The sequence below is a fragment of the Rhinolophus ferrumequinum genome, chromosome 26 (assembly GCF_004115265.2).
Source record: "Rhinolophus ferrumequinum isolate MPI-CBG mRhiFer1 chromosome 26, mRhiFer1_v1.p, whole genome shotgun sequence".
In the NCBI taxonomy this organism is placed as follows: Eukaryota; Metazoa; Chordata; class Mammalia; order Chiroptera; family Rhinolophidae; genus Rhinolophus; species Rhinolophus ferrumequinum.
Genome location: NC_046309.1, coordinates 21,685,315 through 21,707,158, shown reverse-complemented (window position 1 = coordinate 21,707,158; position 21,844 = coordinate 21,685,315). Strand labels below are relative to the sequence as shown.

At 36.0% G+C, this 21,844-nt stretch overlaps 1 protein-coding gene across 21 annotated transcripts in view; it reads right to left on the bottom strand.

Annotated features, from left to right (window-relative positions):
* CADPS2 (calcium dependent secretion activator 2) overlaps positions 1 to 21,844 on the bottom strand; it is a 473,581-nt gene that overhangs the window by 194,127 nt on the left and 257,610 nt on the right. For all 21 annotated transcript variants that reach the window (XM_033098855.1, XM_033098852.1, XM_033098844.1 and 18 more), the window contains exon 8: positions 20,117 to 20,256. In XM_033098855.1, coding sequence (XP_032954746.1) covers positions 20,117 to 20,256 — 140 coding nt within the window. The remainder of the gene's footprint in view (positions 1 to 20,116; positions 20,257 to 21,844) is intronic.

The window sequence follows — 21,844 nt, the reverse complement described above, 5'->3', positions numbered from 1 at the left end:
TGCTCTCTCTCTCTCTGATAACCACTAAGTGACGAATGAGTAGGTAGCTTATACAGCGTGGATATGCTAGATAATGGAATGATTCACGTCCAGGGCAGGATGGAGTGGAAGGTCACGAGATTTCATCACGCTACTCAGACTGGCTCACAATTTAAAATTTATAAATTGTTTATTTCTGGCATTTTTCATGAATATTTTCGGAGATTTCCTTTATGATTCCTGTCCCCATGCAGGCAAACCCTCCTCGATACCAACATCCTGCATCAGAGTGGTAACGGTTGTTATAATGGATGGACTTACACTGACATGTCCTAATCACCCAAAGTTCAGAGTTTACATTATGGCTCACTCTTGGTGTTATACATTGTATATGTATTTAGATGAATGTATAGTGATACATATTCATGATTGTAGTATCATACAGAGTATTTCACTGCCCTGAAAATCCTCTGTGCTCTGTCTTTTCATTCCTCTCCTCTGTGCCTGGCAACGATGGATCTTTCTACTGTCTCTATAATTTTGCCTTATACAGAACGTCATATAGTTGGAATCATAGAGCCTGCAGCCTTTTAAAAAAGATTGTCTTCTTTCATTTAGTAAAATGCATTTAAATTTCCTCTATGTGTTTTCATGACTTGATAGCTCATTTCCTTTTAGCACCGAATAATTCCATTTTTTCAGCTGTACCACAGTTTATTTATCCATTCACCTACTGAGGCCATCTTGGTTGCTTCCAAGTTTTGGCAATTATGAATAAAGTTGCTATAAACATTCATGTGCAGGTTTTTGTGTGGACATAGCTTTCAACTTGTTTGGGTAAATACCAAGGAGCATGATAAATGGATCGTATGTTAAGAATGTGTTAGCCTTTACAAGGAACTGGCAGACTGTCTCCTGAAGTAGCTGTACCACTTTGCATTTTCAACAGTGATTAAAGAGTTCCTGTTGCTCTATATCCTTGCTAGCATTTAGTGTTGTCAGTTTTCCAGAGTTTGGCCGTTCTAATAGGTAGGTAGAATAGTTTTTAACAAACTCCAAATGACAGAAAATCCCTCTTATGTAAGTTATTTTAGTAAAGAGAGAGAGAGAGAGACAGAGAGAGAGAGAGAAACAGAAAAAAATGATCAACTAGTTTAATGAGATTAATATAACTTTGATTCCCAAACTTCAAACTGGATGAAAACATTACAAGTAAAAATTGTTGGCTAATTTCACCTATAAACAGAGATGACAAATTTGGCAATGAAGATTGCCAAACATATGAATTACAGAAAGAAAAGCTCAGCTAGTTAAAAAGCAAATGAAAATGTGAACTCAAGCAAATGAAAACTCAAATTCAGCAGTCAGATAAACTGAAGAGAATATTTAAATTCATTCAATTTAAATAACTTTAGTAATAAAACATTGTGTTCCATGAATGTAAGGAAGGTTTAACATCAGAAAACCCACCTAATGTAAATCACTATATTGACGGTTTACCGGAGAAAAATATACTACTTTAATAGGTAAAAGAAAGCATTTGATACAGTTCTACAATTTTTGGTTTAATAAATAATTTAGTAAAGCTGTATTCCAAGAATACCAATATTATGCTTATAATAGAAATTTTAAATATTGTGATGGTTAATTTTATGTGTCAACTTGACTGGGCCACAGAGTGCCTGGATATTTAATCCAATGCTATTTTGGGTGTTTCTGGAAAGATGTTTTTGGATGAAATTAACATTTAAATCAGGAGACCTGGTAAAGTAGATTGACCTTCCTAATGTGGGTGGATCTCACCCAATTAATTGAAGGCCTGAAAAGAAGAAAGAGCTGACCCTTCCACAAGTAAGAGAGAATACTCCTGTATGACACCTTCAAACTGGGACTTGGGCTCTTCTTGGTTCTACAGGAGCTTCAGACTTAAACTGGGACATTGGCATTGCAGATTTTGGATTTGCCAGACTCCGTGATCACATGAGCTAATTCCTTATGGTAAATCTCCTAATACACACACACACACACACACACACACACACACACACACACGCTTATGTATCCTATTGGTTCTGCTTCTCTCAAGAACCCTGACAAATATAGATTTAGTTTTAAGACTGGGAAAAGGTAAGTTTGCCTGCTGTCACCTCTAGATAATATAGCACTAGAAGCCCTGACCCACATATAAGAGAAGAAAAAGAGTAAAGACAGTAAATTAAGCAAAAAACTACCATTATTTGCAGATGATATAATCAACTACAGAGAAAAATACAACTTAATACACGGTTACAATAGGGCATTGATCAAGTCTGCTTACTACAATCAGTACTATGCTTCCATACAACAAAAGCAGAGGTGGAAGGATGGATTGCCTTCCACACAACAGTGTGGGAAAACTGGCTTGTTGAGAAAACAAAGTTGGAGGCTTTTCTTATACTATATCCCAAAGGGAGCTCTATATGGATTAGAAATCTGAAAGCAAAAGATAAATCTCTAAACCTAAAAGAGAAAAATGAAGGAAATTATGTGTGATTTAAGGGTGGAGGACACTTAAAACAACTTCAAAGGAACACATATATTGGAAGAAAATTGATGGACTTGACAATTATTTCTGTTCAACAAGGTTATCATCTGGCAGATAACAGATCAAGAGTAATCTGTAATAGCTAAAACTAACAAAAGATTATTATCTAGCATGTCTTTGTCCAACAGAGTAGACAAACGTGGCTATTTAAATTAATACAAATTAACCAGAATAAAAATTTTGGTTCAGTCACAGTAGCCTCACTTCAAGTGCTCAAAAGTCACATGTGGTCCACATATTATGATAAATGCTGAAAAAAAAAATGAAAAAATATAAATACTCCAGAAACCTGAGAGAAGTTTAGGAATTGAACTTAGTGTCATAGCAGTTTAACCTACAGGGCAGTCAAGATACACATTTCCATAACTCCATTTCTATTGGACAGTATTGACTTAGAGAAGAAACGTTTGTAAAACAATGAAAAAAGGTTGACAACAAAAAGACAAAATTGGCAGAGGAGATGAATATATGAATCACAAGAGATGACTAGTGAAAGTACATAAGAATTTGTTAAACAAAATAAAACATTGCTTCCCACTCATCAGAAAAAGCAAAAATTACAAAGGCAAGTATACAATTCTTGGCTAAGGATACAGGGAAGCAGGACTGTAAATAGGAAGAGATAATCTGAAAAAACTATCTTAGACTACTTAATGAATTTAAGTATGTGCATGTCAGATGCGTGGTTACAGACGGTTGAGACATTCGTAGATAGACCTATAAGGAGTCGAGAACAAGAACAACTGAGGGAGCACTATTTGTGGTGTAGACGAGAGGCAACTCAGGTGCCCATCATTAGAGGACGACCTAGGTAGATACTATGGAATAACATATACTATCAAGAAGCAATGACCCAGAGGAATATATTGTATAATAATTTACATAGTCGTAAATACTTAATGTTTGATGAAAAAATAAGAAATTGAGTACCTTTAGTACAAAATACATAAATTTAAAACACTGATGTTGCTTTGTACACCTGAAACTAATACTAAAACAGAACAAAAACAAACAAAAATTTAAACGAAAAAAAAATAAAACACTTATGTACACAAAATCCTCCATATTTTATAAGGATCCACAGCATTCAAGGATATATTACCCCAAACAGAATGGATAGCTATGCAGGGAGGAGCAGAATAAGAGACAGAATCAGGGATGAAAAGGAAAAAGAATAAAACAAAGGAGGGGCTGGGAATGGGACGCCATGAAATGAGGAATACGAGTATTCCGTTTTCTGTGCTCCGAATCCTAGAGAAATGAGTAATTGTTTAAATTCCTTTTAAGTACATGTCCTTTTGTTTGAACCAGGAATTTTTGAGATTCAATCTATAATTTTAAAAGTCCAGTGAATCACAACGACATTTACAAGTTGCCATGCAGTGTTGACAGAACTTGTAATTCATATATATTCCAATGTAACTGTATGTTGACTCCATTATTCATTAAAGAAGTATATTTTTTCCAAAATTGTGATAAAAATATCAATACCCCAGATATCTGAAAGCAACTTAAGAATTCAACTTAGTGGTATAGTAAGTTAAAATTCATACTGACTTTTCAAATATGATGAACTCCATTCTTTCAAGTTCAATAATCCAATAAAAAATCAAATTGTACTAAATTAAAAAAAAAACAAAAAAAAGGTTTAAAACATTAGGGTTGTTAAGCTTTCTTAAACACAGATCATTTTAACAAGGTCTATTCTGGGCATGCTCTTGAATTTGGAATTAAATTTATCCCTCGGCTCTTACAAACATTCAAACTAATTATTTCAGAATGAATGTAAATTATACTGTCGCCTAGCAATTAAGATTCTCTTGTTTCTCTCAGCAATTAAAATGGCAAGGTATATTATCAAGGTCCCATGATTCTTCATGCCTCTTCTTGACAATTACCATGAAAAACATTAAAGGCAAGATCGTAGCTATAATCCATTCACTGAATATTTGGTAGTAGGGTAAACACTTTCTACTCCTTGCATAGTAATTTTTCATTTCATGCATATTACCAATCAATCATTAATGCTATTTGTGCCCTGTTTCACAAAGTTCATTTTTTCATTTTTATAACATTACGAACAACTGATTTTGTAGAAATCCAAGTTGTAGAGATAATTTTAATTAAGAAATAATTTTTAACCCATTTAGTCATGATATGACTTTAATGGTCAGAACATTAAATATAGCGTAGCTGATTCTAGTAGAAAATACTAGTGCTGGAAATATGAGACTTCTAAAATTACTGGAAATTGAACATATTAATATAACAAAGACATATGCACGAAATTGTTAATACTGCTTGTGGGGTCAAAGAATAAAGAAACCACTTTTATTTTTAACTTTTAGACACCTAATATTTTCAAGGGTAGTATGAGGTGACTTTTATGTTATTTGATGTTTTTCTTATAACTCCAGCTCTTTGTAACATATATTACCACTGCAATTGGAAAACATCTTAACGTTACACGGAGTATACAATATATAAAAAAATATTATATCATAAATTCAAAACATGCTATTTGTCAATCAATTTGAATTACCTATTGTTTATTAATAATAGCAAAAATGTATTGCTAATTATGTTCTAGACACTTTAGTGATATTAACTCATTTACCCTCACAGTAACCTTTTGAAAAAGGTGATCATCATTATTCCACTTTGCAGATGAAGAACTGGGGCACCGGGAGGGCAAGCGAATCGAGGCTTACCCCACGATTATGCAGGAACGAGACTACAGTTAAGCATACTGGCTGACACACTCCAGTCACTCCAACAGAACAGCACTGCTAGGCATTACATTTTCCTTTAGCAGCTTTAATTAGTCCTTAAACTATTTCATCAACTGTTCATACCTTTCACTATAAACACACCTGACACTTTCATTCTCTCAGAGAGTACTTAGTAAGTCTAACGGTTAAAGTATAGAGCACGCAGGGTATAACTGTCTACCAATAAGTCCAAATTTTGGAAAGAGCAAACAGACCCTGTCACACATTTCCATAACTGTGCTTTGCTTAAGGTCAAGGCAAAGACTAAACATATGGGAACTTGGTTCCCTTTGAATGAAAAAGGTATATTTGTGCCCAAAGCAAAAAAGAGGCATCACAGGGCATGATAACTTTATCCATGGTCTCTGCAGTATTTGCAACTGTAACACTACTTTCCTGTTTCATTGGAACTATCCTATTCATTTGACACTCTTTTACTCATTTCAGGTCCAACCCTTGTTCATTTAAAAAAGTTGAGGTATAACTGACATACAACATTATATTAATTTTAGGTGTACAGGATAATTATTTGATATTTGGTATATACTACAAAATTATCACCATAATAAGTCTAGTAAACATCTATCACCACAGTTACAGAATTGCTTTTTCTTGTCATGAGGACTTTGAAGATCCACTCTCTTAGCGACTTTAAAATATGCAATACAGTATTATTAACAATAGTCACCATACTGTACATTACGTCCCTATGGCTTATTTTATAACTGGAAGTTGGCACCTTTTGTGCCTTTTGACTCCCTTCACCCAGTAATCTCTTCTACTTTGGTCATCGTCATCTACCTTAGTCTAGAAACCTATCTCAGCACCCATGTTTGATCAGCTTTCCTCCTATAGTTTTTCACATTTCATAAGAGGAGTTGAGCCTTGTTCATTCTTCTTAAACATGTGCCATATTTGTTTAGTTTAATGAATACTCATAAATACATATAGTTCTCACAATCACTTCTTATAGGGACAATATTTTTCAGTTAACAGATACTATTCTCAAGTAATCATTATATATATCCTTGTTCATTCGTCAACCAGAGTGACCAATGAAAATTATACTCCACTGACCTGGGCCACACTTTTTTGCGCGTGTGTAACACCTTCAAAGAAGAGTAAAAAAGGAAAAGAAACAAAACTGTCTGTTTTTAAAATTTTTTTTCAATTCTGGTTTTTGGAAACAGTTTCAATCCATCATTTACAATAGATTCTGTGAACCACTTATTTACGATATCTTTTCAACTAGGATGTCAAAGTCATGGAAGAAGCAATTGAGTATTTGATAATGCTTTACATTCTGGATATATGATTCAATTTTGCCAGCTTAAATTGTTTTCCATTTTACAGTTTTCTACATTTTCTAGCCTATGCTCTTAGGTTAACAGTTGTTCTATTTGAGTGGTGGAAGTAATGAGCTCCACTGTAGCTAATGTATTTCTAGTGCTGGTTAATGTCTCTTTTTAAGCATCACTATTTTTATAGCTAATGTCCGCCATCCATTCATTCTTTCATTCAGAGAGTCTGGCACATGATGATCAATAAGTAAGTGCCGAATGACTAATTTAATCAAGCCAGGTGTGTATCCAGTGCCTGGTAAAGCAATGTTGAATAATAAGCTCCTGTCTACAAGGAGTTAATCTTAGCTGGAGAGACAAACAAGAGTGTGGGTGGTTATAATTCTACAATAGGGCATGTTCAGGGAATTTGGGAACACAGGATGCCTGAGTTAGCCTCGGGTGGAAAGATGAGGAATATCAAGGAATTGTCATACTAACTCTTAAATGTAAAGTACATCAACCAATTATCAATCAGTATCTAATTTGTATCCATTATGTTCTGAAGCTTATGGGCACAGTAATGAAGCAAGAGTTAGGATCCCTCTCTTCAGGAGGCAATTTAGCTGTAGACATAAGACATATACATGAGAAAATCTAAGTATACAAAGAAGGTGGTATGTGGCAAAAGACAAAAATGAGGACAAAAAGATCTCACACACAGCTGAAGAAAATGTATTTGGTACAACTACTGGTAAAACTTGCAAAAGTTTAGCATTATCTTGAGAAGATACACTTTCATCCTCACCAATTCAGCAATCACTCTTCGGTACTGACTCAAGAGGAAGTGCACGTATGTACCTAGAGACATACACAAGATATTCATAGTAGCACTGTCTGAAGTAACAAAAATCTGGAAGTCACTCAAATGTTCATTTTAATAAAATGGATAAATTATAGTGTATATACATGTACAGAGAAAGGCATATTCTAAAGATTCCACATATAAATGTGCAGAGCACTTATACATTTGTGGCATACAGCATGAGCCAAGACTATGACTAATCTAATTCTGTGCATCTGAGGTATAATAGAAGGGGGGGAGAGGGACTAAGATCTTACAGCAAGACAATAGTGCACAGTATCCTTTGCTGTCTAATGTTTCATCCTAAAACTAAGTGCCTTCAAACAAATATCATTTATTATCATCAACCTATGGGTGACTAAACAGTTGTATTGACCTGATCAGGGCTTTGCAGGACCCACTCATAGGTCTGGGGTCACTTACAAGTTGGCTGGTTGGCTTTTTCATTTTGTCCGGGCTCACTTACATCTGCGACCTTGGCCTGGACAACTGGACTGATGCAGTCCTGCTCCTCCAGAGGTCTAGCCCTTACATGTGTCCTCAGGACACAGGCAGAGCAAGAGAGAAAGTGAAAAAGCACGAGCGCTTCTGCAAGCCTCTGCTTACGCCAAGGTCGCTACCGTCCCTGGGGACAGCGCAAGCCACGTGGTGAAGCCCAAAGTTCTCAAGGACAACACAGATAACGGGCACAGGGTACGGATCTAGGGAGCCCACGTATTGGGTCCATGTATACAGTCAATCTACTAACACGTACAAAGAATACATTTTCTAAGTCAACTTATCTCCTCCTTCAATGTAGCAAAGGGCAGGTCTTAATCAAAATGTTTTACATAAGGAAGGTCCTAAGCAGAGAGAAAGAAGAGAGAAGGCCCACTTTTCCCATGCCTGTAGACTATAGTGAAAAGAAAGATGAAGACAGGGTTAGAGATGCACGCTAGAGATGAAAGCCCAGGGAGCGGGGCTTCTGCCACACTTCCCACTTCAGATTTCTACCTGAAGGCTCTGCTCTAACAGGGTCCTGATGACGCACATGAAGTCTGGAGCCTCTTTGGATTTTGTTCTCAATTAAAATTTATTGGGGTGACTATGGTTAGTATGCTCCATTCTGCTAAACAGCTAGTGTGAGAAAACATGTAACCTACTACCAGACCAGTGGTAGGGTTTGCTTAAGGAAGAGTACAAGAAATAGGGTTGAGCTGGTATAAGCCTGTTGTTCAGGGTATATGAACTGATTGATTTGGCTGAAGTCGGGAGCTTCTGCTGAGTACAGAGAGAAGGAACATTTGGAAAGACTGGATGGGGCCAGCTTTTTGAAGAATTTGAACGTCAGGCTAAAGAATGTGAATCTAATCCTATACACAACAGGAAAGCATTAGAAGGTTTTTAGTAGAGATATAATATAAATAGTACTCCTAAATAGCTGAATGGTTTGGAAAGGTGAATACAGGAAAATCAGTGCAAAAGTTATTGAAACAATTTTTTTTTGTTTTGGTTTGGGTTCTAAGAAGGAATGGAAAGGGATTTATCTATGGGAAACACTACAGAGAGATAGGAATTAACTACTATAGGTGAAAAGGAAGCAGTTAATTAAACACAAACCTAAATATCAATCCAACTGGCAGAAAGGAAAAGATTACCAAATTTCACTAAGGTGGAAATAGCTGACATTCAAATTTTCTTTGGTATATTGTTATATCCTTTTTGTTAACTTTTTTTTTTTTAAATGAAATGTACTGATATGTGAAATAAGCAAAGGCACTAAAATATGTATTTGTATTTTTTATAAAAGCAACAAACTGATTTTTTCTTTAAAATCATGAAAATGTGATGTGTTTTTCCTTTCTAAATTGAATGTAAATAAGCAAAGGCACTAATATATATATATATTTGTTTTTTTATAAAGGCAACAAACTGATTCTTAATCTTTAAAATCATGAAAATGTGATGCGTTTTTCCTTTCTAAACTGAATATAAATATACTCTCCTTAAGGATATGAATGATTCCAGAATGAATAATTAGAAATTTTAATACTTGATAACCCTTTGCTCTCTGTTCATGCCATCAACACTGGTATTAATTAATGTTAAAATGATGGTGATAATTCTTTTGATAATCAGAATGCACATCCATCCAGCTAAAACCCATTTGCTATCTTCCCCATTATCATTAACTTACAACGATTTTCAGGCATTTCAAATGTAGTCTAGATATGGAACTGTGGCTGTGATGTTGTACTCTTTTACCAATGCTCCATTCTGCTCAACTCGAGCTATGATCATAAAAGGGAGGATTAGGAAATAGTCCTTATAACAGTGTGTGATCATTTCTGAAAAGAATGCCAGCATGAAATACTCTATCAGACAAGTTGGGACCACTTTTGCAAAGATTTCTTTCAATGATTTCTGTACTTTCAGACACTCGCCGACCCATCACTGCTTTCCACTGCCACTCCCGTTTGCTTCCCTTTGGACCCCTGTCATATCCCCCTAAGCCATTTTACTCCTCCTTTGTCACGGGCTTCCAAAGGAAGCCAGCTTGGCTGCAGTGTAAGTTCTTCTGCTGCTATCACCCTTCACTACTGCCATACTTCAGCCTGTTCTCTAATTTATGTAATAATCTTCAGGCTCCTACATCGCTTCCTCACGCCGAACCACAGCCCTGCTCTGGCCCTCTGAAACCTTTACAAATCTTACGCAGCCAGTCAGCCCACTCCTTGGCTTACTCCTTCAACTTCTCTTCCACTCACAGGACCATGACATATCTTGTCTCTCCGATGATCGAGGTGTTGCTTCCTTTCAAATATCACTTCCTTCTTCTCTGTTAGTTGTTGGGGAGAATATTTTCATGAACTTTTTTGGTGCCTATCTCAATGGAATAAAATTGTTCATTAAATAGAATTGACAGAATAAATTCTAAAATAAACACGATTATTTCAAATCAGGAATCACTGTAGGAGAAAGTAAAGGACTTTTTGATTCCACAAAAATAATATGAACGAAGCTCAGATCTAGTTTTCTTTTTCGCCTCTAATGAGTATTGGTTATAGAATACGTCACTCTTATAAATGAACCCTGGGGAACATTGCTAAAACTTCCTCCTACAGTTCAATGACATATAGGAATGGGCTACAATAAATGTTGACAGATAACAGATAATACTAGAAATTTATTTTCTCCTTCATAGTTACACAAAAAGCCATTGCAAAAAGCAAGCTTCACTGTAGAGAATAACGACTTTGAATTTAAAGTTTTTGGATAAGAATGCAGTTTTCCAGGGTAGAGTCTTTAGATTTCTAGTCATATAGAAATTTTTGGACTAATGAAAATTACTTTATTTCCTCTGGGGCAATAATATTTTGAAGAGTACGCCAACAAACTTACATCCCAGTGCTAAAACTCATGTGAAGCCATAACATGAAGTTTATATCTAAATAATCAATCCAACTCTTATTTTCAATATAAAAGAACTGTGAACATAAGTTCCGCATTCTGTTCTTTCTTTAAAGAAGAAAACATTCATTCATTCATTCATTCATTCATCCTTTCAACAAACATTTATTTAGTTTCTACTAAGTGGTAGGCAATTTTCTAAAACCTGGGTTTAAAAGTAGCAGTGGATAAGACAAGGTTCCTATCCTATGGAAATTAAATTCGGTTGGAGATCTAGTCAACAGCAAATCACCTAAATGGAGATAAAATTCTAGTTGGTGAGAGTCAATAAACAATAGCCAATAAATGTAGTATCAGGTACTGACAAAAGCTTTAAAAAATGAAGCAGGTGCAAAGAGAAGGGGTGACGAGGGAAGGGCACTAAGCTATGTAGGGTGGTGGTCGTCTCTGGAGTCATGACATCCAATCAGAGCCCTGACAAAGGGAGGGCAGTGGATGTGCAGCAAGAGCATTCTCTAACAGCATCAGCAACTACTGGGTTTCCCTGAAAATAAGACCGGGTCTTATATTAAGGTTTGCTCCAAAAGACGCATTAGGGCTTATGTTCAGGGGATGTCATCCTGAAAAACATGCTATGGCTTATTTTCCGGTTACGGTTTATTTTCGGGGAAACACGGTACCAACATCCTGCACCAGGAACCAGCTGAAAACGTTCACACAACAGCCTCAGAACCCCAGTCTCAATGATATAATCTCTCCCAGAGATTATTCTCATAAAATATTACATATATATATATATATATACATATATATATATATATATATATATATATATATATATGGTTAGACCAATTATTCAATTATACGAATGTCTTGGGTGCTACGGTAACTACAAAAGTCTTAGAGTCAGTAAGTATTGAGTAAGCTCACCAATCCCTCCTTAAATGAAGCATGTATAAAACTGTAATTTAAAACAAAAAATAGCTGAGATGAAAGTAAAACGAATGTACTTTGTGTGTAAATATTATTGAGATCAACAACTTATTAAAAATTGGCAGATTTTAGTCCTGCAACTAGTAAAACCTGAGAGACTGTGTAGAGCTATGCAGAGTCAAGTAATACTTGTTTAATGATTTAGGCAAGAAAACGAAAAGTAAAACTAGCAATTACACTAAACATACAAAAGACACCACTAGTTACTTAACAATCATGCTTTGAAAGCATTTGCCATTTTTAATATAAGTTAGACTGCACTGGGCTAAAATAAAGGGAGAAGTTCTATCTTATTCTTCTCACTTGCTGTGAAATAAGCTCCAGGTGTTCTTTTCTACACCCTGAGCTGATCTCTTAGATAAATCATTCATGTCAGCTCCTCAGACACGGTTGGGAGCTCTTATGTAATATTTTCATTTTTCTCCCTTTGGACATAGAGAAGACAAAATAAAGTTAGCAGCAAAACACACACAGGCACACACGAAAAAACAAACTACTGCCTACACATCCATAATAGCTATCAAATAAAAACGTAAATTAAAGCCTAACAATTAAGCAGAGGGCCCTAATGGGAGATATAGCTCTTATACTCTCAAGAAATTAGTGAGGATTTGTACATTGCTGTTTTCCCATCTGTCTTTGAGCGTTTCCTTCTAAATCAAATCAAATGATGTGGTTAAAATCAGAAGGTTTTTATAGTTCATGGAACTACGATTTTTTAAAATAATGTCTAATAATGATTTTTACTAGTTATGCGAGCTCTTACAACGTCACCAGCACTTAGCTACATGCTTTATGAGTGTATCTCATTTCATATCCGGACAATCCAATTTGATGGCTGAGAAAAGTGAGGCTATGAGAAGTGACGTAACTTGACCAAGTTTACATAAAAAAATGACAGGGCTAGAATCGGAACCCAGGTCTGACTCCAAAGCCTGTAGTTCTTAACTACTCTGTATCTTGCTCCTGTTAATGGAGATGTCCTTAAAGAGAATAATGTGGCTTGAAAATTGTTTAACTTTTTTCATCCTCTTCAGGAAGAGAAACATTTCTACCTAACTTTCCTTAAGACAGATCTATTTTAGGTTTAAAATAAGAAATTTAAAGAAATAGATTTTAGAGCTGGAAGAAACCTAGAGATCACTTAGTGAGTTCACTCTGTTGCTTGAAAGAGGGAGACACTGAGGCAGTACTACAGATCCAGAGGCAGGGTGGGGAGAGACCGAGATCTTCCAGCTCAGGTTTCCGACTGCTCCCCAGCAGCCTCCTGGGTGCTTGAGAAGGAAAAAGAGAGAAAGGGTCAGAGGTGGGTGTGAGATGAAAACAGTGCCTTATTTTGTTTGTTTGTTTGTTTGTTTGTTTATTTAAGGAGAGCACAGCTCACAGTGGTCCATGTGGGGATCGAACCGGCAACCTTGGTGTTATTAGCACCACGTTCTAATCAACTGAGCTAACCGGCCACCCCTATTTTTTTTTTTTAAAGTGCTTTTTGTTCTGTCTCATATTTTAAATATTTGTGTCTATGTTTCCTTCTTTTACTAGTATCTCAACTCAAAGATAGACCTCTTTTAGGATTTTATCAATAGCTAAAACACGATGAGTATGACTGTGAACTGCCAGCCACTCCTGTAAGCACATTACACGTAGCAAAAGGCTGCGCCTCCAAGCAATTCTATGACGTAGGTTCTACTAACATTTTCACGTTGCAGATGAGGTGACCTAACGTTCCCAAGATCCCGTAGCTACTGAGTGATGATGCCAGGATTTGGAGACAGGCAGTCTGGCTCAAGCTCACATTCCTAAACCACGTTCCTCCTTGAAATACTGGACAGACAAGAGTCCTTCTTCAAGGCTCACCTTAAGAAATCTTCTCAAATGAATTTCCCTAATAATCAGATTTTCGGTAAAACAAATGTAACTGTTTTTAATTTAAAAAAAATCTATTTGCTTTTTTTATATTTTATATTTTGGATAACTGCATCCTTTCATCATAAAAGTAGTATAATTACATCACAGAAAATCTGGAAAATGGAGAGAAAAGACAATTTCACCCATAGTTGCATTATGCTACTTAGCATGTTCAATGTATTTTCCTTCTGAATTTTTATACGCATCTGTTTTTTTCAATACTATCAGAGTATAAACAATTCTATTATGTAATGTGTATTTTTCAAATTAAGCTTACATAAAGAAGTCTAGTGTTTCAGTCAATTTTCATACCTCCTTATGCCTTTGAGCAGATTCAAATAAATACCCCAATCTGTCATCTCTCTCCAGGTTGCACCCACTCCTACCACTTCTCCCCAAACTCTGTACATCCTGTATGTGGAAGGCATGCTGTGGAATGAGTGGGATATGTTCTTGGAGAGGTGAGGGAGAAAATGACTTGTTGAGCCATAAATCTCCGGGGACTAAGGAACCGCTCACATTTTCTAGCCCAGTGTCTCCTTTATAAATTGCGAAAACTGAGGCCAAGAAAGAGGTAGTGGCTTACCCAAGTGAGTGACAGAACTGAGACTTAAACACAAGTGTCTTGGCTCTTAAACTAGTGCTTCTTCTCCATATGAGTAACTATTACTGCATCGTCTTCCATCTGTGCCACCATGCAGCTGCATGTCAGAGCAATGAACTAAAAATAAATATCTTACTGTCCAAATTTTTCTTGACCTCCCACAATGCTCAAGCACTTAACGATAAGCCCACGATTTTTGCTTTATTAACTCAGTGTTGATAGTTTAAAACGTTTGTGTACAAAGAAATAAAAAGTATCACTGTGTCAGTATATAGTACAAACATTTTATAGTAAGACATCAATTAAGAAAATGAAACTGTTCTATAATTCTACACATGAACTGTTCATAAAATTTTATAGTATTCCTAAATAGTTTTCACTATGATTTTTTAAAAAGTGCCTAGAGTTAATTGCAATAACCTATGAATATATGATCCACGGTTAAAAATAAAGAAAAAAGGACCTCATATTCCATCTTTAATTATTTGGCCTAAAGTGCCTTTGTAATTTTAAGATGCTCAGATGTGACACTGAAGCCTGTCTCAAGGCAAAAGAAAGCAGTTAGTGGATGCACGAAGAGTTAACAAAACAAGGTATGTGAAGATGCTTCTCCCCTGGAGAAAAATCTTGAGAGTACAAGGGTGCTGAATGGAAAGCCACATTTAAGCTTCCAGTTAAAAACTAATTTATTACAGGAGAAGTTTTTCAAAGGAGTATAAGTTAAGACAGCTAGTTTAATGATCATTAAAGCTATGTTTGAAAATGTTTCTATCATTATTACATAATTTAGTAACCACTAGTAAATTAAAATGAAAAAATAGAGTTGTTAATGATTTAAATTACCGTACAGAAAATGACCTAAATATGAAGGAGTTTGGAAACAGAAAGTTGGCTTTATGACTTCTTCTCAGCATTCTATGATGACTACATCAATGTTTATACAGGACCACAGACAGACCCCTCTTCTGAAAGTTGTACTTCGAAAAAGAATCAATTATGTATTAAGAACCAAGCAAACATGTTGTCAGAAGTTTTGGCAAGGCAGTAAGAGTGGGATTTGTATGAAATCGAGGTAAGCCAAAAGGAGGTCCATTCATATTGGGAATGCAAACAGGCCTATATATAGGGTCAGGTAAAGGTCAGATGTCAACACATGGTTATTTTAGACAAGGACTTTTAGGAAAGGCATCCTAAGGTTGATTTCACAGGAGAATCCAGTTTTTCAGGGGGAAAAAGCAAACTCGTACTTTCTGTCAGGCCTGAACCCTCCAAGCAAACGCCACCTTGACAAAATAAGACTTCCCTCTCTTTGGTCATCAGACTGTCCCCTAGTTGAAGATCATAAACCGTAAATCGGAAACAAAACATTGTAACTTTATGAGAGTGCAGTCGTATCACTACACAAGCAAATACCATGTATGAATGTTAAGTATCTGGCTAAAAGTTTCCAAAGGCACAACAGCTCAGCGCCCCCATGCCTGGCTGGCCCTCTCGATGCGGAAGCAGAGGATCACAATAACGCAGAAAGGTCGGTGCTTATCCTAAAGATTGGTGCATATCCTGGGCCTCCTGCTGGAAGCAAAACTGTTGTCTCTCCCCGGCAGGCAGCAAGAGATGGGCCAAGTGCCTTTGACACCTGTAGGACGTAAACTACACGGAGACTTTATATATGACAGTTTCAAAATATTTCAATACATATGTTCATCCAATAAATGTTTAAATAGCCAAGCGTGACTACACAAAGAGAATTACAGGATTTATGTGACAATTATTTGGCTATAGCTTTATCTTCCCAATTCTTAACTGTGACAAAACTCTCCTATCATTATATTCTCATGCCGTTTTCATTCATTTTTAACCATAAAATAAGCAGTTGCCTGCAGATTTCTGATAGATCCTGGGGGATCACATTGCCTCTGCATATTTGTGGCAACCAATTTAATTTTCTTCTTTCTGCTTTTCAATGGTCGATTTACTGGCGTAACTGTCATTATGTTTTACTTGTTCCATTTTATTTGGCCTTTCTTTTGGTTGAGAAAATATCATTTGAATCAGGGAAATGTTATTTAATAAAAAAGGGGACAGTGTTTCTGAGATTTAAGTTAATACTGTTACTCAGCCACTAGGCTATGCTAAAGGACAGTCCATTTAACACTCTCTTCAGCTACCCCAAAAGCAAACAAATTCAAAGGCTGGATACGAATTATTTAACCATTCAAAATCTAGCTGATAATTCATTTTATAGATTTATATGAGTTCGTTTATATAATTTATATGACATACTCTAAAAGAATAAACACCTTTTTTTTCTTTTTCTTTTTCTTTCTTTTTTTTTTTCTTTTACCAAATATGTCTTGTGCTAATATCCAATTTGGTTTTAAAAGAATGAAATCATCATTATTTTTATTCTATCCAAATTAAGTATCTATTTTCATTTGCATGTAGTCAATCCTATTTTGAAAAGGTGTAATGTATAATCATGGGCTGATAAGTTATCAGAAATATGGACTTTGTATCAGATATATTTTTCTTTCTGCTTCAAAAAAAAAAAAAAAGGTCATTTTAAAATGCAACAGTTGAGAGCCAAACACCATTTATTTCATTTATTTTAGGTACTTTTCACATTAAAATTCTACTCTATTCCCTATAAATGGTGTTTAGAACCTTCTACATTTTAGTTTATGGATGCAGCTTACTGTCATTCTTACTGCTTTTCCTTTAAAACTCTACAGAGCACACGGTTATCATTTTCATCATCATTATTCATATCTACCCTTGATTGCACACTGTGGGAAGCATTGGGGGTTCATAGTTCTAAGAAACTCACAGCCTAGTTGGGAACACATACATATACAGGTGACATTGATAAAATATATTTATTTAGGGACAATACAGGGGCCACTTATGTGATAAATGAATAAAACAGAGAATACATGTTAAAATAGTTCACATAAAAGAGGTATATTTGTTTCCCATATCATTAAAACAGAAAATCATTTTTTTATGATTACAGTCCCAAAGGATCTCAAAGTCTAGTTTTGAAAAGTACTCTGAAGATAAAAATCCATAACCCTCCTATTTATTGTTTAATACATTTGACAACTCTATCTGTAAGAGGAGTTTGCTCTATTTTGTAGATAACGTAATCTTTTCTAACTTGTCTCTTTTTCAATTATTCATCTGTTAATTATTCATTATACAATGAATTACTGACAGAGCTCAGTCCAGCCCCACAGCAAAATACTATTAATTTACTATGTTCTCCTATTATATTGTTGCTTTGACACGTAATAGTGCTGTATCGTTAGTTAGTTAACTTTCTCTCCTTAAATGTAATTAAGTTCAGTAAAATCCCTTATGAAGCACCTCAGAAAAAGATTAATATAGTTACAAGGTCGGTCAAGTCCTGGTTTCCCATATACATCTATATGCAGGGGTGATAATAAGAATATTTAAAACTTACTGTGCAGTCCCTGAGAAACTTGAACTTGTAGCAAAGCACCTGTACTGTCCCTGCCCATAGGGGACAAACTGCTTTTACAGCAATGCTGAAAAGTTTTAATTCTGCTTCATCATTATTAGTATGCCCAATACCGGACCTGAGTAGTTTTAATGAATTTTTAAAACTATGATATTCTTAATTACGCTCTGTCACACACCAACTAGCAGAATAACATCACAGATATTTTCATTTCTAGAATTCCTTCCTTTTATGTACCATAAACTACAGAGATAACTCAATGTCTGGAAATGCCTGCTAGTTTCTTTTAGAAATGGTAGATAACGACTGATGTAGCTCGGATCTCACGCATTCCTGATCTGAATCCAAGGTGAGCTTTACGGCTTAAACTGAGAGTCATGACACACTCTGCTTAGCAATCCCCTTCACCTGAAGTCTTGGGCCAACTCCAGAGCCATTTTGGGAATCCGGATTTAGTCAAAGGTAGTGGTGTGATGTGATACAAAGCAATTCTCCTTCAGGGCAAAGGAGTGATAAAAAGCAACAAAAAAGAAACAAACAAAAATAATCAAGTCTTGGAAGGGGGCTGGATCGCCCCACCTTCCCTGGATGGTTCTAACGCAAGAAACCGCCAAGGATTAGAGCCGGGCTTTCTCTCCACAGAAGCTAACGGCTGCAGAGCGTGCCATGTGCCCCATTTCATGTTTACTCGTGGTCGCTGAGATAATCTGAAGGCTCCATGTATCTACGTGCTGCTGGCTGTGCATCCATGATGGGCTCTCTTGGCATTATAATGCCTAGGTTCCCATTTCTCATGTCATTCATTAAAATAAAGACACTGAGTCAAAAACAGGAGAGAGATAACTGCAGTACCTGGAACATATCACGGTCCTGTATGGCGAACTCTAGGCTCTACCAATCTCTGAGCACTAGCAGAGCAGTCTCGACTAATCTCGAGCTCCCTGAGAGCAGTAGTACTCTCTGTAGCCTCAAAGCACCCTGTGCCAGTTGCACCACACTTGTCATCACTGTCCAGCTCTATGCTCTGTCACGTGATTGAAATGCCCGTCCTCCCCACCGCCCACCTGCTGAATTCATACTTCAAGTTTCATCTCAAAAGTCTGTGCACTTGAGAGACTTTCATGACTAACTCCAGTGGGAATGGTGTTATTTCCACCAGTACCCATTCCTTTCTTATAGCACTGATTCCTCTGTGTTATCATTATTTATATACAAGCCGGGTCCCTGACTAGCCAGTTCCTTCAGGCCTGGCCCGGTATCTTACTGAGGTTTGTTCTGGTTGGAACAGAGTTAAGTACTCAATCCACGTCTGCCACATAAATCAATGGCGAGCAGGTAGATGAATGAAAGAAAGAAGAACTCTATTAAGTCCCAGGAACTCCACCTGCATTATGAACTGTCACAGTGAGTCTTCACTTTACACTCCCACATTAAAGACGCGGACTGCCCAAATCACTGTTCCCGAAGAGCCCCCCTCTGAGGTGTTTTTCCCTCAGTGTGACTAGTTCTGACTCTGCATACACTGCCCACCAAACCAAGGCAGCAATAGGGTCCTTAGCCTTATCCCGACTGTAGTATGCTCTGAGAAAGACCTGAGTTTTTCTGGGAAAAAAAAAAAGGCACATTATTGTACTCACAAGTTCAGACCTGTTACCTCACCAGCTACAAGGGATGAAGAACCTTGGCAGAGATGAAGCTTGGCTTTGCCCCATGGCAGTCCCCGGGAGACAGTCCCTGAACCTCTGGCGCATCCGCCAGCATCAGTTTCCTCTGGCATTGATACAGTTTTGCAGCCAGACATTGGATGAACACTCACATCCTTCATCAAAATGGATACAGCCTCCTGGGTTATATCCGAACCACCTTTGAGCTTTAATGCATTCTAGGTAAGTTTCCATCTTTCGGGGGACCCAAATGCTAGGCTTGTTTAAACTACTGTATTTTGAAAAATATTTCTTAGAAGCTGTCTCCATATATCACTGTTCTTTATCAATCTAAGTGATGTGCAAAAAAATACCAATGTTATGTTAGCATGCAAATAGTTATATTAACTAAATACCGAAGTATTTAGCTATCAAGATGTCTATAGGTTTAAAAAAGTAAGTTAATATGTGCATGTCATTTTTTTGGGGGAAATTTCATGTGAAAGCCTGATATACTGATTCTTTCAGTAAACTGACAAAAGTGATAATTGACAAAAGTGATACATTGAAATGAAATCCAATAATTCAGCAGCAAAACAACTTCAAGTACACACTCACCCACTATGTTTCATATGTGGCGGTTTATCCATTCGCACTGCCAATTTGATTTTTAAGTCAGAATCTTGGCTATTTTTTGGAACTATCATTCGGTGAAACTCAGCTGATTTGGAGCTATTAGAAGTTGGGTATAATATCACCTGCAGGAGAAAAAAAGAAAACATTTAAGTACACAATACAGAGTGTCTAAGAACTGGAACCATAATTTTTCCACATGTTTTCCTGTTTGAAAAGAAGGTGTCAACTCCAAAATGTGTCTAATAAACCATTTCAGTCCCACCACAGCAGCTGGGATTTCAATATAGACTCATTTATTGTTTTGACCAATATGTGTTTTCATTTTATCCCATAAATTTTCTCCCTGTGTTACTTCATAATGAATTAATAGCATAAGGACTACAGCTGAATTGATGGTTGAAAAATACTTAATAGACAGGTATAATTTCAAGAATACTCTAAACTCCTCAGGGCAAAGAAGTTCATTAAGAAATATTCTTTGAAATTACAGATAGCACGCTTAAAAAGCCAAAACAATTATTTTAAGCAGCAAAAAATACACCTCATGTTTTACTATTTTCACTGTAGAACAGTATTAAAGAAAATCAACTCGATTAGAGATGGAAAAGATGGATCATAGCACATTTTGTGCTCTAGATCAATACCAAAGAAGAGTTTTCTCCCTGACTATGTTTTCAAAACTATAAAGATGATGTTATGACTGAAACAAAGTAATTATTTTTAATAACACTGACAAATTACCAAGTGATTATTTCACATTACATCTCCACAAAGCCAACTCAGGAATGAAAAGCTTCCTCTTCAGATATTACAGACCATATAGACAAAGCAATGTATTTTCTCCTTTTTAGTCCGTCCTGACAATATTTAGACACACTCAACATCCAACCTTAATAGATATTTTTAAATGAGAGCACTGTATTATGAGGCATAAAATAAAGATATGAAATGCACTGCATTTCATTGCATTTAAAATTCTTACTTTAAATCAATAAAAAGAAAAAAAAACCCTGAAATGTCTATGTAAATGGAAGAATTATAACATGCTCAGGTATGCTAAAATGTTTTTACAGCTACTGAATTTGACATACTTCCCTCCCCCCGACCCTAAAAAAAAAAAAAAAAACCCTTCATTTCCATGTATAAGTGGAAATATTCACTGAGAAATCTTCAAGCAAGGCTCATTTTCTCTCTAGGAAAGGCAACATAGACAAAAAAGCTTCTCAAACTATTCTCAACTTCCAAGTTGTTAAATGTATCTACTATTTTGAGACTTTTCTCAAGCCTATTCTAAAAGCCATAACTAAACTGAATCCAGCATATCTGTACACTTAAGCATATAAAGGCACATTCAAAAACAGATTAAATGGCATTTCTGTTGTTTTCAAAAATTATGATCATATTCTAGAATTAGTGCTTTTTTACTGCTAAAATATTCAATAGAATATTTTACAGATTCTTTCTTAAATAACAGCAAATGAAAATAAGTTGATAATTTTTGGCTCAAACCAGCATTCAAAGGAATGTCATTATCAACTTAAAAGGTGATTCCAAAAAAGAATCAAAGACTAAGATAGAGCTACATATCCTCTGTAGCTACAACTGCTACTTCCCCAGCAATTCTGGAAAGCTTTTTCTCTCTTTCTCCCTACACTGTCTTTTTTTTTTTTAAATGTATTTGGGCATGAGCCACCTACAGACTTTATTCCT